Source organism: Malania oleifera, chromosome 4, assembly GCF_029873635.1.
Source record: "Malania oleifera isolate guangnan ecotype guangnan chromosome 4, ASM2987363v1, whole genome shotgun sequence".
Lineage (NCBI taxonomy): Eukaryota > Viridiplantae > Streptophyta > Magnoliopsida > Santalales > Ximeniaceae > Malania > Malania oleifera.
The window spans coordinates 71,643,602-71,661,559 of NC_080420.1; the positions used below are offsets into that span (position 1 = coordinate 71,643,602).

At 36.1% G+C, this 17,958-nt stretch overlaps 1 protein-coding gene across 2 annotated transcripts in view; it reads left to right on the top strand.

The window, feature by feature from the left end:
- LOC131153582 (uncharacterized) overlaps positions 1-5,484 on the top strand; it is a 55,442-nt gene extending 49,958 nt beyond the window's left edge. For both annotated transcript variants that reach the window (XM_058105991.1, XM_058105992.1), the window contains 3 exons: positions 3,953-4,074; positions 4,188-4,259; positions 5,057-5,484. In XM_058105991.1, the coding sequence (XP_057961974.1) occupies positions 3,953-4,074; positions 4,188-4,259; positions 5,057-5,159 (297 nt within the window). In that variant the 3' untranslated portion in view covers positions 5,160-5,484. The remainder of the gene's footprint in view (positions 1-3,952; positions 4,075-4,187; positions 4,260-5,056) is intronic.
- The last annotated feature ends 12,474 nt before the right edge of the window (positions 5,485-17,958 follow it).

Genomic DNA, 17,958 nt, shown 5'->3' on the forward strand with positions numbered 1-17,958 from the left:
CTCCCTCTTTCAAAGTGTTATTTCCCTAACATGAGCACTCTCTCCAATATTTTTTTTGTTTTTTTGTTTTGTTTTGCTTGTTTGTTTGTTTTTGTTTTGTTTTGTTTTTTTTTTTTTTTCAAGTTTCCAAACGTAGATTTGTCTTCCAATCTCCCAAATTGAGTTTCCAATTTCAAAACCTTATCCCTTTCCCGCAGCCTTAACCCAGATAGGCGTTCTTGCAATAATTCCTAAGATACCCTTCCTTTATTGCAGACCTTAATTTGTTCCTGATTGTAAAATAGATCCTCACCCAATCTCCTCCTCTAGCCTTAATTAGCAATTGACTTTGCATGGGAGGATGAACCTTTAGAAAACTCATCAAGGGGACAAACCTAGAGACAACCCTAGGCTTGGTACCTAAATTGTTAAAAAAAATGACTGGGTTTTCCTTCTAAGGCAAACATAGGAGGGCTACTTGAAAGGGTAATTGGAGCCCGTATTTAGCCAAAACAAAAATATGTGCGCGTAGGAGTCAAACCAAAAATATTCCCAATACGAAGCCAGTAACCAAGCAAACCCTGTGAAATTATTTTTGGTTGACGAATTGTGTATAATTCTCTCCCCACACTGGCTAGCTCAAGCTTGTAGTACTGAAGGGCGAGGGTCCTACCTTTGGAATTTGCATCCTTGTGTAGGAGTCATGGTTGGAGTTAATGGAACTCTGCATTGTTGAGTAGAAGCAACATGGAGGTATTAAAATTGCATGCTTACTCTCGCTTCACAAACTACATTCTTGGATTGGTATAAAATATCAAGTTGTACTTCCTTGTTCGGTTGGAGTTAAGGGAACTCTGCATTGTTGAGTAGAAGCAACAAGGAGGTATTAAAATTGCATGCTTACTCTCGCTTCACAAACCACATTCTTGGATTGGTATAAAATATCAAGTTGTACTTCTTTGTCCACCATTTTAAATTTTTGGATTTTTTTTTTGGGTTCATTTTTTTATTGTGCCCTACTTAATTAACTTAACAGAGTTGTTCCTGAATATTGTTTTGGCTTTTTAGATTCTTTGGTTGAACAAGATGACTCAATTCTTCTTTGGAAAGTTGACAAGGACTCGAATCTTACTTTATTTGTAATGTTGTGTTAAGATGAGCACACCTAATGCTTGACTCACCTAGTTTTGAGATAGAGTAGGGGTACAAGACTTGTCACGAATTCTTAGTACATTTTTCATTTGGTCTAGTTGTTGTGGACCATATAGACAATTAAGAGACTTTCCACATGATAAAAAACCTTCTAAAATAGACCTTAAATTCTCTAAAATTATTTACTTTTACTGGCTGGTTTGCAATCCAAGAAAAGATTCCTTGTTAAAACTAAAGGTAGTAAAATAAAGCACAAATACCAAGAATTTGAAGAAACCTATCAAAATTTAAAACTGCTTAAAAAATAAAGAAGGGTCACTAGAGAAGACTTCCTAAATTTCAAGTGGGACTCTGATGTAGGACGGGAAAGGGTGGCCTAGTCCTATGGTTTAACCTCACAAGCACATACACTTAATACACTTTAAATTAAGAATTTAATTATCCGAACATAAACACAATAAACCAAATGACATTTCACATGTTTTGGGATTTTGAAAGGGTCTATAATGTTGTTTTGAAATAAGTCCCAATTGGTTCTTTCACAAAGGAAACAAGTTGAAATTGCAGTAAAGATGTTATTTCAATATTTCAAGAAATAAGTTCTATTGTTAGCAAGCAATATTCTCACAATTGATTTTAAACTAGCAAGTGTTAATATTGCAATCTATGGATTCAAAGGGCTTATCAAATATGGAATTTCAGATTTCTTGCAAAGGCTTACAATATAAAATAAGGGTTCAAATAAGTGCTGAGATTACCAAGAGAATCTATGGATGCTTGACGTTGTTCAACACGCAGTGAGATCACACCTAGAATCCTTTGTGCAAGCTTTGAATCACAAGACAAACGCAGTAATGTAATTGAGGGGAAGTGGTTGTGTGGGGGGGGGGGGGGGGGTGATATTTTGTTGTGGCCGTGTGGATGCGTTGGAGGATATGAAGTCGCTGGATAGAATAGCGGTCTCTCACCACCTAATCTTCAGGGAGAACGACATAGCCTCACACTACACAATCACAAGGATTGGACAAAGCTAACAAGCTTCAACAAAGGAATTTCCTTTCAATTTTTCAATATTCAAACTTAGCTTTTGTTCTTACAATGAAGGGATATATATAGCTAGCATGGGGGGACAAGGACATTAAACAACTAACAATTCCCACACAAGTATGAGAGACACAAATAATAAAGACACCAACTTACTAGACACATTAATTACTTTTACAAGTTACTAACAAAATAAATGTTCCAACTTTCTAGACACATTAAATACTAACACAACTTACAACACACAACTTACTAAGACATGCACATGCAAGCAAGTAAGTTGTCTTGTAAGATTACAAATTAAATATAAAACAAAAGTCAAAGGGAGGCCCAATTCTGTGTGGGGCCCAATGGGACCGTGTGAGGCCCACATGAGTCTTGAACTCAGACTTGTTTCGATATCTCGACTTGGGTCTTTCTCACACTCAAAAGTCTTCAAAACAAGTCTCTAAATAATCCATTCAAAATCTACAAAAAATTATGAACTGATGTGGACATTGGGAGGTTGTCCACATGTCATCATGTCGGCAAAGGGAATGTGGACATCAGGGGGTCGTCCACGTGTCAGCATATCAGCAAAGGAAATGTGGACATCGGGAGGCCGTCCACGTGTCACAACGTATGAAAATGACATAGGTAGGGCATGCTGATTCCCATTAGACTCAAACCAAATCTAGACAAAACAAATCCTACAAGAAATATTAACTTGGACACCAGAACACCTATTGTTTGAGTTTTGTGTTCCTTCGGCAGAGAATGTGCAAAATAAACTAGGTCTCTTCTTTTCTTGCGAGCTTGTTCATTTGTTCCGATCTTTGGTTTTTTTCCCAAACATAAGTAGCACCTATTAACAAGAGGCAGACTCAGGCTTCAATGGTAAGAATCTTTCCAAGTTGCCTCCCATATGAAAAAAGCAACATTCGTGGGGGCTGCTGTTTTCCATGTGGTCTTCCAGGAGAATTTGCTGCTGGTTGGTGGTTGCTTTCAGAAGATTGAGATTTCGATAATTAGATCTGACTGTAAAAATTTCAATTTTTCTCTAAGACCCACTTGGAATTGTTAATAGTATTCTGGTATTTGATTTTGTACAAGCTACCACCAAAATCTTTAAGACAATTAATTTCCCAATCAAAGACATTTCTAACCTGGGGAACATTCCACAAGATTCCATGATATTAAACTGAAAGTGCTTGCTGATAAGGGCTTGTATGTTGAAGCCTGAATATGGTAGGGACTTTTGTGCTAAGTGGCATGGAATAAAATGTTACTTATTAACTCCCACCGTATTTTTTTCCTGCTATATAAATCTATTTATTGTTTGCTGTGACCCATTGGGCCTCATAATTTTACTTAATTAAAGACGCATCGCAAAGTTGAAACCTAAGTTGCTGTGTGGCCAAGATCTCGTTAATACACACCTGATGTGGGATTGTCATAGGCTCTGTCGTTTATCTCTAATGCCCTCATGGTTTTATCTTGTAAATGGAACTTTGCAAGGTTGTGGCTAGATCATGTTCATATGGCCAAGATCTCCTTGGTAGATGGCAATGTGAAATTGTGAGGCAGAAAATTCTTTCAAAATATTGAATAAGTAGAACAATTTTAATATATGGTCAAATTGGATAAAATGCAGAATATGTTTGTCTAAATAATTGTATGGCTATTCCTTCACATAAGATCCATTTCTTTGTATTAATTCCCAACAATCATTATTAGTGTGTTTGCTTTGTGTGTCTGCATGAACAATATAAGACATTTTGCATTGGGTGTATGGCAGTTGGCAAATTCTTCAATGGAATACAATCCCCTGTATGATGCGGAGGGGGGTTTTAAAGTTATGCCGTCGTCATTCCACGATATCAGTGATGTTGAGTTTCAGGATAACTGGGGCAGGGTTTGGTATGACTTCTTAATCGAAGCTGCATTTCTGATGAATTTCAGATGATATGAAATGTGTCTTTTGGCTAGTATTTGTTCATGTAAGAGCATAAAAGTTTGTATTTTCCTAACAGGGTAGACCTTGGTACATCTGATTTTTTTGCTATTGATGTGCTGCTCAACTGCTTGACTGTGCTGAGCTCAGAGTAAGTCTTAAGTCTCTCTGTGACTTCTTAGCCAAGGGAGAAACCAAAGTTTTCAATTATAAGAGTTCAATATGTGATTAATATTATGAAATTATTTTGAAGTTAATGGCTTATATGTTTTTAAACTATGAATAGATACAACCATTTTAAAACGGATAATGATTACAGTTACTATTAGGAAAATTACTGAACCCTTGAGGCGGTAACCTTAAAAAGTAATGACCTTACTGCCTTATTCAATTGTGCTTACACACACATATAAGCACACATCTACAAACGCAAGCACGCATTCAGATGCTTGCAGGTACATGCGCACATATACATGCATGCATGTACACAATTCATGTAGATGCCATGAAAACGTGCATGTAGTATATATGCATATGATGTGCACAAGCACACCAATGCACGGTGCAAATGTGCTTGCACATGCATGCTCAATACACGTGTAGTGTGCACAAATGTACATATGTGCATGCCCAGCATGCTACATGCAAACAAATGAACATAGAAGAATTGAGCTCCTGATTTTTTATTGAAGTTGAGTAGTTTGGAAGGAAGCTGAAAGATCTTTCATTTATCTTTTCAATTTCAATATGTGCTTGAATTATGTATTTGTTCGAAGACAATTTTGTTGGACATTGATGATTGTACAACTTGGACGAAAAGTTGGAGACAAGACTCCATTTTATATATAGAATGGTTTTCGACGGCTAGTCTTTTCTCTATATTCTCTGCTTTTCCCAAGCTCATGACCTCATATGGATTCTTCTTCTTTGTCTTTTTATTACTTGCAGACATCTAGGCATTCAACAGGTAGTTTTTGGGGGTCGTCGCATGGGTGATTGGGAAGAGGGGATGACAAGGGCAGAGTATGGATACAAGTATTTTAAGATATGAATGGAAATTCTAAGCAAAAAAGAAAAATCTGAATGGAAATGGCTGTTGTGGAGATTTTAACTACGTATATTTTTAGGCGGAGTCTGGATTTGCATGAAATCACTAATGTCGTCATTGGGTATCATGAAATGCGCTTTAATCAGCGTCATTGTTCTCTCTCCCTCCCTCTCTCTCTCTTTCTCTCTCTCTCTCATGTATGATTATGAAATGAACTAGAAATGTGAACGTACTGCGAGGTGTTATACTCGTGGGGATGCCAGCAACAGGCTGCTGTCATTGCTTGGTTTGTCTGGTCACAATAGAAATTATACATCTTCTCATGCTATTATTTAGGCCATACCGTCAAAGGCATCAAGATGTATTATACCATACTTCATGTCAATGGCATGAATGATGAAAATCTGAAGCAAGAAACTTGTGACACTGAAAATTTGAAGCAAGAAACTTATGACACTCTTTCGAAAGTCTTCAGTATTGATGCTACTTTGAGTATTTAGACCCCTAGAGAAAGGGGCTTCAATCTTAGATCAAGGACTTTGTTTGGTGAAAGGAAAGAGAAAAAAAATTAAATTTTATTGTGCGTTTTTCTACATTAATAATTATCAAATTATTTTAGTATGGTAAAAAATTTAAGGAAAAAAAATTAAATGTTAATATTGTAAAATTAATTTTTTTCATTAAGTATATTTTAATTTTTTTTATTTGATAACTAAAACATCAAAAATTAAATTCTTTCATAGTTTTCATTCTCACAATAGTCTTGAATAGGGCTGCAAATAGCTTTGCTTTCCTTAAGCTTGTTCATTAAATTTTTAATTGAGTTTGAGTTTAGGTTAGACCGACCTTTAATACACTGCTCAAACTCGTTTATTATGCAAATAAATAAGCTCATGAGCCCCAACCTAGCTGATACCTCAAGATTTTTACTAATAATTTGATTTTTTTGGAACCTCTAATTTTGAGAAATAAGAGATTTTGTTAGACAAAAAAGTGAAAGGGGCTTTCTACTAATCCTGTTTAAAAAGTTTGTCCATGGTCTTGAGCATTAGCTTTATCATTAAATTAAGGTTATGAAGTTCGAGTAAAATAATTATATGAAAAAATAATTTCTATTTTTAAGCTCACTACACTATCAAGCAAATTCAATCATATTAAACTAGTTTACAAATGGTTATAATTTAAGCCTATAAAATGAGTCTAAATCAATCTTACAATAGAATTGAAACAAGCCGAGTCCATGGTTAGGCTCAAAGTTCAAATGAGCTGTAGAATTGGGTTTGTCAATCATTTGCTTACATAATGAACAAGTCTGAACTTTTATTGAGTCGAGCTTTAAAGCGGCTCGTGAGCGACTTTCATTTGCAGCAGCAACCTGGGTCTTCAAGTTCCAAAGGACCTTGATAGAGAAGTGAGCAACTTGATTCATAGTCTTAATCTTCAAGTTCCAAGGGACCTTGATAAAGAAGTGAGGAATCGCGGAAAGCAGCTTGAGGAAATTATTGGCACCTTAGATGCAGGTTGAAGGGGCCAATTCCTCGAGTGGTGAAAGGAATCAATTGTCTGTTATTGATTGGAAAAGCTGAAATGCTCAAATCAAGTGGAATTTATCGGAATTTCTAGATCTCTCGGAGGGCCCTGTTCGATTCGATTTTCATTACACGTAATAATTAAATAAACAATTTTGCCAAAAAAAAAAAAATTTTTTTCTGAAGAAAAAAGACTTCCCTCTTATCAGCAGGTGATGCATTTTCCGTCCAACCAAACAGATTTCTCATACCGTCATCCTATCAAGCCCCACCCCTGCCACCTTATTTCCCCAACAAGGGGGAACAGTTAGTTTAACTGTCATTATTAGCTTTTATAGGCCCCTTGGAATGCACCAAAAAAAAAAAATAAAAAAATAAAATAAAAATGCAAACACAATTTGCACAACTTTTAGGGTTAAAAAATGTACTATTCCATTACCTGTTGTATCACTTCGAATATTTATGTTTATATATAAATAAATAAGAATAAAAGATACTTACCTCTCTTGAGGTTTGTCATAAAGATAAGAATGCTTTGAAATTAAGGACATCCATACTTTTTCATGTCAACTTTCCATTAGTAATCAAATGAAAGTTAGAAAAATAATTTTTTTTCTCTTCGTACCCTCAACACTTGGGAGCTGCCAGCTTCGTATGCGTTATCTAGCTCAAATTTCCCTCCCTTTTTGATGCGGAACCCCAAGAATGAACGTCTGGAAACCCTAAGCCCAAATCAAATTTATCAAAACCCCAAACCCAAAGTAAGATTCGACATGGTAGTGGATCCTTGACCAATTGTTTGACGTGAAGCACAAACCAAGAATATCAAATTAATGGATGAAAGCCACAAAGGTAGCACTTTTGATAAGTTTGGTGAAAGTTCAATGAAGAACGTGAAGAGAAATAAACCTCACTTGGAATTGTATTCAGTCAAAAAAAATATCTTTCTAATACAATAGTGAATTGACTACTTATAGAAAATAAAAGAAACCCATGACATTAGTTTGGCCAATAAAAATAGGTTATGACATCAATCTGACCAATAAAATAGCCCCATATAACCTTAAGCATGCCATGTCATTTAATGAAACATGTACAAGTCACATGCCATGTGTCATGTCATTTAATGAAACATGTGCAAGTCACATGTCATGCTTAATTGACACAACCGACCCACTATTTAGTCCATAAAAATTTCCCAAATAGCCTTTATTGGCTTAAGGTTCCAGCTTCACACGTTTTTAGACAATTTACCATCTTAGGCTCTTCAAGAAAGTCCTTTTCTTTAGTGTCCATGGTCCTCATTGACTCTTGCTCAAGCAACTTCTTAGTCCTTGTATAGCCTCCTTGACCTTCTTGGCTCTAGCTCTTGTGATGGGTATGCTTGGCATGTGCAGATCATCCTATGCAATCAGAGCTTGTGGGTTCATATCATTCCCCCTCTCCTAAAAAAGATTCGTCCTCAAATCATCACCTACATCAAAAAGGGATAAATCAGAAACGTTGAAAGTTGCATGACCTTATACTCACTCGGTAAATCCAACTTGTATGCATTATCATTGATCTTTTCTACCACTTGAAAATGTCCATCACCCCTCGGGTGTAGCTTTGTTTTCCTTTTAGTAGGAAACCTCTTTTTTCTCATATGCACCCATACCCAATCTCTCGGTTCAAAAGTAACGAACTTGCGCCCCTTATTAGTGTGAGATGAATATTGTCGGTTCCTCTTTCGATGTGCTGTTGTGCTTGTTCATGGATCCTCTTCACCAAGTCAGCTTTGTGTCATCTGTCTAAGCTAGCTATCTCATTCACAGGTAGCGGCATCAAATCCAATGGAGTCAAAAGGATTAAAATCATAAACAATTTCAAATGGATAAAAATTAGTAGAAGCATGCACAATTCTATTATAAGCAAACTCAACAAGTGGTATGCATTCTTCCCATGATTTTAAATTCCCTTGAATGACCGCATGCAATAAGGTAGCTAAAGTTCGATTAACTACTTCGGTTTGACCATCGGTTTGAGGATGACAAGTAGTAGAAAACAATAGTTTAGTTCCTAACTTTCCCCACAAAACCTTCCAAAAGTAGCTAAGGAATTTAACATCCCTATCACTCACAATTGTCCTAGGAATGCCATGCAATCGCACAATGTCCCTAAAAAATAAATTGGCTATATTTGTGGCATCATCAGTTTTATGGCAAGGAATAAAATGTGTCATTTTAGAAAATCTATCAACCACCACAAATATAGAGTCCATAACCCCTTTGGACCTAGGAAAACCTAATATGAAATCCATTGAAATGTCTACCCAAGGTTCACTAGGTACAGGCAAAGGAGTATGAAGGCCATGAGGTAAGACCTTAGACTTAGCTTTGTTTACATGAAATGCATCTAAAATACACACTCTCTACATCTTTATGCATATGTGGCCAAAGGAAGTGTTCATGCAGAATATTTAAAGTCTTTTGTACCCCAAAATGTCCCATCAAACCCACTCTATGTGACTCTCGAACAAGCAATTCTCTTAAGGAGCAATTAGGCACACAAAGTCTATTCTCCCTAAACAAATATCCATCATTCCTATAGAATTTATGAAAATCAACTTTATCACATGCCTCATACACATTAGCAAAATCAGAATCTTTAGCATATAAATCCTTTATGTACTCAAAACCCAATAGCTTAGTGCTAAGTGTAGTAATTAATATATACCTACGAGAAAGCGCATCAGCCACAACATTCTCTTTCCCTTGCTTGCACTGAATGACATATGGGAAGGTTTCGATGAACTCTACCCATTTGGCATGGCGATGATTTAGCTTGCCTTACCCCTCCAAATGCTTTAATGATTCATGATCAGAGTGGATCACGAATTCTTTAGGCCACAAGTAGTGTTGCCATGTCTCCAATGCCCTCACCAACGCATACAGTTCTTTATCATATGTGGAGTAGTTCAATGCTGCCCTATTGAGCTTTTCACTAAAATATGCAATGGGGCGCTTATCCTGCATCAAAACAACTCCAATACCAATCCTGGAGGCATCACATTCAATCTCAAAAGTTTTAGTGAGATCAGGTAAAAGCAACAATGGAGCAGAACATAACCTATCTTTAAGCATTTTAAAGGAATGTTCTTGTGCATTACCCCATTTAAACCCGACGTTCTTTTTTATCACTTCAGTTAAAGATGCAGCAATGGTGCTAAAATCTCTCACAAATCGCCTATAAAAACTAGCCAACCCATGAAAACTATGTACATCAGTCACAGATTTAGGTGTTGGCCAATCTTTTATTTCTTTCACCTTTTCCTCATCCACTTCTACGCCTTTAGCACTCACCGTATAACCCAAATACCTTTTCCATGCAAAAATTACATTTCTTTAGGTTAGCAAACAATTTTTATTTTTTAAGAACATCTAGTACACCTTTCAAATGATCTAAGTGATCATCAATTCTTGCTGTACACTAGGATGTCGTCAAAGTAGACAACAAAAAATCTGCCTATAAATGCATGCAACACATGATTCATCAAGCGCATGAAAGTACTAGGTGCATTGGTGAGACCAAATGGCATAACCATCCATTTATACAAACCGTACTTTGTCTTAAATGCAGTTTTCCATTCATCACCCGGTTTCATTCTTATTTGATGGTAGCCACTTTTTTAAATCAATTTTAGAAAAGATGCAAGAGCCATGTAGTTCACCTAACATGTCATTTAGTCTAGGGATAGGATGGCAATACTTTACAGTGATTTTATTGATGGCTCTACAGTCCACGCACATCCTCCATGATTCATCTTTCTTCGGTAACAATAGCATGGGTACCGCACGTGGACTCATGCTCTCCCTCACATGCCCTTTGGCTAGCGGCTTCTCAACTTGTCTTTGAAGTTCCTTAGTCTCCCAATAAGATGTGACTAGCATGCATAGGGACCACATCACATAGAATCTCATTAGAATATTTTCCAATGAAAATACAATCAGCACTTGCTTATTCACCCTAACCTCCCCACACTCATTCAACCATTGAAGTTTGTAAGGCCTAGGATGTTTTATGCATTGCAACCCTAACTTCTCTACTAATGTAGTACTAGCTACATTAGTGCAACTCCCTCCATCGATGATCATACTACCCACCTTATCATGGATGTAACATTGAGTATGAAATATATTCTTACGCTGCTCCTCATTTTCATCTTTCACCACATGCATGTTTAAAGCTCTCCTAGTTACTAATGTATCGTCATGGACAACATACTCAACATCACTAGAATCTTCTAGTGAAGGCATTGACTCATGATCACTCTCTTCATCATCGATCTCAATAGTACCATCATCTCTCATAATCATTGCTCTTTTATTTGGGCATTGTGATGCAATATGGCCAGTCCCCAAACACCTAAAACACTTGGTATTTTTGTACCTACTAGGTTGAGAAGAATTTATATCTTTTTCATGGATGCCCACTTTGTCTTTGCCTTTCTCCTTCTCTTCGTTGGATTTGGAAACAACCCTTTCTTCTTTTGATTTCCCCCAATTCGATTTCCATGTGGAATGGGAAGCCGAAGTTGTTGTAGCATACTTGTTTCCACCCTTGTATTTGAGTTGCCTCTCTATTTTCATTGCCATATGCACCATGTCCTCTAACTCCACATAGTGCTGCAGCTCCACTATGTTAGCAATTTCCCGGTTTAACCCACATAAGAATCGTGCCATCGTAGCTTCTCTATCTTCCAAAATATTTGCCCGAATCATAGCCATCTCCATCTCCTTGTGGTAGTCATCCACACTTTTGGTACCTTGGGTAAGGCTTTGAAGATGTTGGTGTAAGTCTCGGTAGTAGTGGTTTGGTGCAAATCGCTTCCTCATCACCACCTTCCTTTCAGCCCATGTCTCTGTAGGTCTTTCCATGTTTCTACACCTACTAAGAAGAATTTGATCCCACCATACCAGTGCATAGTCAGTGAACTCCACAGCTGCCAATTTCACCTTCTTTTTTTTGGAGTAGTTATGACACTAAAAAATGAGCTTAACCTTCCTCTCCCATTCAAGGTATACATCCGAGTTATTTTTCCCTTGAAAAGGGGGGATTTTCATTTTGATGCTTCCGATGCTTCTATCAATGTTATCTCGACCCCTTGGCTCCCATCGAGGTTGTTGCTCTTGCCTAGCACCTCGATAAGCAAATATGCCCATACCGCCATGTTCATCATCACTTGCTTCATTGCTACCTATATATCATGTTCAAATTCAGCAATCAGAGGAGTATGTGGCCTTCGCCGCCTTTCATTGGATTGCTGTCTTCTCAATCCATCAATTGTAGCGTCTTGTCTATCCAATCTATCTTTGAACTCCCCAAAAACCATATTGAGTCTTTAAACTGCTGTTGAATAAATCGCAAGGTGAAGAATGAGTCTTGTGGAGGGTTCTCATTCTCGCTACCTTTCCTGGAAGTTTTAGGGCCAACCACCTTTCTACTCATGATTTCAAACATGCAAAAAGGATATTAGAGAGAAAAAAATTCCTCACTCACTCCTTTATGTGTTTACCCTCCAAACAATGACACTCAACGCTTGTGTTTTGACACAATTTTTTTTTTTTGCTTTTTCCCTTTGATACGCGTACACACTTGTGCCTCTTACCACTCAGGATTTCTCTTTTAGTTCTTTAATGAACTAATCCCAAACAAAATAATAGTTCAACCAAACGCAACAATTGAATCAATGAATTAGAAACAAGATATCAATGAAAATAACAATAGAACAACTAAATCAGGACACAAAACAACGAAGGAAAGACAAAAAGAAGTCAAGAAAATAATAATGACACAAACAAAATAAGAAGAAATTCAATGGAACAAAATAACCAACTCGACCAAGGATATATTCAAACACAAATCAAAATAATAAGCTGCTGCCTCCTCTTTTTTTCTTTTTTTTTTGAATGCAAAATACTACCTCTTCTCTTTTTTTTTTTTTTGTTGAATGCACAAAATGACTTTTTATTTTTATTTTTAATGTGCTCTAATAAGCCTTTCTATGTTTCTTTCAATTATCACCCACAAAAGATTCAATCTTGATGATGGACGATATTAAAGAAGAGATGAAAAATTTTGAAAACAAGAAAACAAGATAGGTAGATTGGATGATAGAAGAATATGAAATAAGGATAAATGAATATAAGATAAAAGAATTTTCGAAAGCAAACAAGAAAATAAGATAGATAGAGTCTGATTTGAACCAAAGCTCTGATACCAAATGATGTAGAACCCCAAGAATGAACGTTCGGAGACCCCAAATAAGATTTATCAAAACCCCAAACCCAAAATAATATTCGACATGGTAGTGGATCCTTGACCTATTGCTTGACGTGAAGTACAAACCAAGAATATCAAATTAATGGATGAACGCCACAAAGGTAGTACCTTTGATAAGTTCGGTGAAAGTTTAATGAAGAATGTGAAGAGAAATAAACCTCACTTGGAATTGTATTCAGTCAAAAAAAAAAAATCTTTCTAATACAATAGTGAGTTGGCTACTTATAGAAAATAAAAGAAACTCATAACATCAGTTCAGCCAATAAATATAGGTTATGACATCAATCTGGCCAATAAAATAGCCCCACATAACCTTAAGCATGCCATGTCATTTAATGAAACATGTGCATGTCACATGTTATGCTTAATCGACACAATTGGCACACTATTTAGTCCATAAAAATTCCCCAAACAGCCCTTATTGGCTTAAGGCTCCAACTTCACAAGTCTTTAGATAATTTACCATCTTAGGCTCTTCAAGAAAGTCATTTTCTTTAGTGTCCATGGCCCTCATTGACTCTTACTCAAGCAACTTCTAGATTAGTCCTTGCATAGCCTCCTTGACCTTCTTGCTCCAACTCTTGTGATGGGTCTGCTTGGCATGTGCAAATCATCCTGTGCAATCGGAGCTTGTGGGTTCATATCACTTTTGCCCTTAATTACATTGCCTTTGAAAATGTTTTATATTTTTTGCTTATTTTGCTCTTTATTACACATACTGCTAGCATAGTGTCGATTTGCGTTTGGAAATATATTGTCCTTTTTGCCCTTAATTATATAATCTTAGCATGCTTTCATAACATATATAATACCCTTGTTAAGCCCAAAATAATTTTTACCATTATTAAGTTACAACTTTTTAAGGATAGTGCTGCTGCTGCTAAGATGCCACAGTACCTCAACCACATGCACACTAGACGTCTCAATTAAATTGAAATTAGACCTCAATTTTACATCTATATTAAAGGAAAAATAATAACTTTTTGTCTCTCATTGCTTCAATATTTACAGCTCTCATCAAATTTCTTACTATTTTACCTATAATCAGAATAAAATATGTAAATTATATTTCAAATAACAAATAAAAAGTCCAACTTGTCCTCTATATAATAAGAAACCATTCAATTTCAGTCTGCATTTTCAGGTGTCATTATATTTGGAATCCACACAATTTACATATGTTCTCCAGAAATTTCTGCCCTACCACACACAAATCCACCTCTTCTTTGCTCTCAATATACAAACTTTGATCTGAAACAGAGCTCTCATTTTCTTCAATCCTGTTCCCCAAGAAACGCCTCCCTGAAAATGCACAAAAATCAGTGTTTCTAAAAATGGAGCTCGACTGAAAATGCAACTTGATTGCAAAAAACAGTCTAATAATATGCTCTGATTTGAAACATATTTAATTGATCGTGGAACTGTAGTCCATTTTTTATTTAATTGTAAGTTCTCCAAGGAAACCTATCTTGAAGCCATTGCCTGCTTAAGCATCCAAGATCTCAATCATCTTGACCGAGTCATACCAGAATATTTCCCAAATAATCAAAATAAATTAGTGCATTTTCTCGTCACCCTTGGCTTCTGACTTTATCATGTTAAGTTTGTAAATCCCAAGTTTAATAATGAAATCCCATGGAGTAGCTGAATAGGAAAGGGCTAAATGCTTATTTCAATAGTTTTTATAGCCCCGTCTTAAAGAAGTAATAACCTGATATGCATGAAAAGATAGAAAAGGTTTACATCATCGTGCGTGCGTGATCTTAGTTTATATTCACAACAATAGCCAGAGTAATCAGATAGCAAGATGTGAATACAAAATACTATTCGTATGATCAAATAGCAAGAATCATTTCCTATTTCCTGTTTCATTACCTTCAGTGATCAGTTCCATTGTGTTCTACATCACAACTATTCTGTGTAAAAAGTCTTCCATCTGTTACATTGGAGGAAATCAAATATGCAGCTTGGACTTGAAGATTAATATCTAACCAAGCTTAGACATTAAAATATATATATATATATATATTTGAAGCAATCTTTTCAGAATGCTTGTTCACATATATTTGTTCACAAAAAATAAAAAATAAAAACAGATTTCAAATTGAGATGAATCATAGGGGAAGAGGTCTTAGAAAAAGAAGATATCTTGGGTTTAAAAATGGGAAATTTCCTTTCGAAAAATAGATATTTGACAAAACAAATTGGATTTTCAAAATCATTGCTAAATTCATCATTGGCCAAAAGGGAAAGGATTAGAAGGTCATTTTGAAATAAAAAGATATTTAAAAAAAATTCCACATTTGCCCTCTAAGTCTCAATTTCATGATGCAAGTACTTACTTCTATTCACCCATATAGGTTTAAGGGAGAGTACTTAACCCTACCTAGGGATGAGAAAGAGAAAGGCACCACACTATGGAATTCTCTCTTTCATCCCACCATAAGTTGAGTTGAAATCAAAGTTGACCAATATCTCACATAGGAAAGGACCACTAAAAGAAGAGAACAAGCAAAGCTTACTAACCCTTAACACTCTAGGTGTGATGACCTAAAAAATATATATACGAGTAAAGTATAGTAATATAACATATGTAGACGTTAACCGGTTATTTACTTCTACGCACTATCCTAGTATAATAATAAAATAATAAAGATGGTCATTAAGTTAGTGTCAATACAAAAGTGTTTCTCTGTTAGGATCCTTAATTCCATGTTTGATGTCTAAGAAAGACATTGTCTAAGCGAGTGCTCAGAGACCATTGCGGCTCAGTCGCTCCCTAGAGGTCGGCCTGGTCAAAGTGGAATTTCATAGGATAAATGGAGTAGACATAGTTAGTGTGCATATGTAAGTGTTTCTCTATTAGGATCCTTAATTCCATGTTTGATGTCTAAGAAAGACATTATCTAAGCAAGTGCTCAGAGATCATTGCGGTTTAGTCGCTCCCTGGAGGTCGGCCTGGTCAAAGTGGAATTTCATAGGATAAATGGAGTAGACATAGTTAGTGTGTATATAAATATATATATGAAATAATATTTTTGACCGGCATGCATTGTGTAAATATATAATGACTTTTTGGGTCCATCTCCTATTTTGATTATGACAAACCACAATATCTCATCTGTGTGTTTTGAGTATTTGAATAGGTTTATTTTTCTAAGCACGGATGACAGATGAGAAATGGAAGCCGAGAAGCACTTAAATGAGCATACCCCGGCGTTTTCCATGGAATTGCAAAGGAGTAGCGCATGAAGACCGATCTTTGTTTTAAGTTGCATTTATATATATATATTAATTCGGGTCTGTAATAATTAATGCATTGCATGCATGGTAGGACTGTAAGCTCAGTAATGCTGTAGACAGGCCGTAGGTTATTCAAATGACATAAGACAAGTCGACTGACGCTAGGTTTTTGGGCTTAATTAAGAAGTCTAGACCTTAGATTGACTTTAGGTCCCTAAACATCATATGAAAAGTCCTCCATAACTTAAAAGTTATACCCATATGAACAGGGGTGACTTCTGATAAAAATCAGGACTTAAAATGCACACTTTAAGTGTGTTCGGTGGACCGAACCTGAACCAACATAGAAGCCTCGGTCGACCGAACATACCAGGGTCAACAGGATGACTATTCGGTTAACCATTTTTTAAATGAACTTGAATTGTTAGGCCGACCGAATTGACACATGGGAAATTCCCAACAACCTGGTTGGCCGAACAACTAGTTAAAATTTGACCTGGTCGACCGAACCTCAAAATTCGATCAACTAAACCTACCCTGGTCGACCAAACCTTTGGAGGGTTCAAAATCGCCTTAATACGGTTGACCAAAACCTCAGTTTAGAAATGCCACAGTTGATTGAACTTAGTGATATGGTCGACCAAACCTTAAATATGGTCGACCGAAACCTCTCGGGTTAAACATTTTTAACTGCAGTAAAATAAAGTTAATTTTATCTAACCTTCATTAATCTTTTCTAAAAAAACTCCTATGTCCCTCAACGGTTATATTTTTGTGTATGTCTATATATACTAGTTCATTTGGAAAGATTAATGATGGATTAGTAAATATTATTAGCCAAAACTCCCTGAATTTCCAAACCCTTATTTGTTCATATACACTCCAAAAATCCATCTCTTCCTTATCCTACTCGCTAAAATCTTTTGGTAAGAGTATTATTGAGATTGTTCACAGTAGCTCACACTCTCATTGTATTCATTTGATATTGATTTTATTGAGAGCGATCTTGAGAGTTCCCTTGTGATTTAATTCATAAGTCTTTAGTGGGAATACTCTCGAGAGCTTGTGAGTCTTGCATTATTGTTGCAAGTATTCAAAAGGCTTGTTTTTGTGTGCTTTTGTACAATCCTTTTCAAACAAGTTTGATTTCAAATATCTCTTATACTTTACACTTGATATTTGTTCTAGAGATATTTGGGTGCATTTGAGTTCTTTGAGGTTATTGCTTATGATTGATATACACATTTTAACTTAAAGACATATTCACACCACTTCTCACACATAGACTGTTATTGTTGCATATAACTGAGAGTTGGCATTTAGACTTCACTGAAATTATACTTTCATATCATATGGAAGTGCAATTTGTAATTGTGATTGAGCATATTGTTGTAAAAATTTGCTTGTGTTAGAAGCACCTTTACTTGTATGAAAAAGTTTATTTGATTGTAATTCAGGCGTGGCCTGATGGGGTATTGATCTAACCCGTAAGGATATGTTGTTAGAGCCTTCTCCACCCCGCAAGGAGAGTTTGTAAATGTTGAGGTCAGCTGTAGAAAATTGACCTAATTGTAACCGGTGCCGCTCCACCCGTTAGGTGAGCATTAATGGAATCCTCGGACTTGCGAATTAAGGAGGGGACGTAGGCAATATTGGTCGAACCCCGATAACATATCGTGTGTCTACTGTTAATTTCCAGTACTTTATAT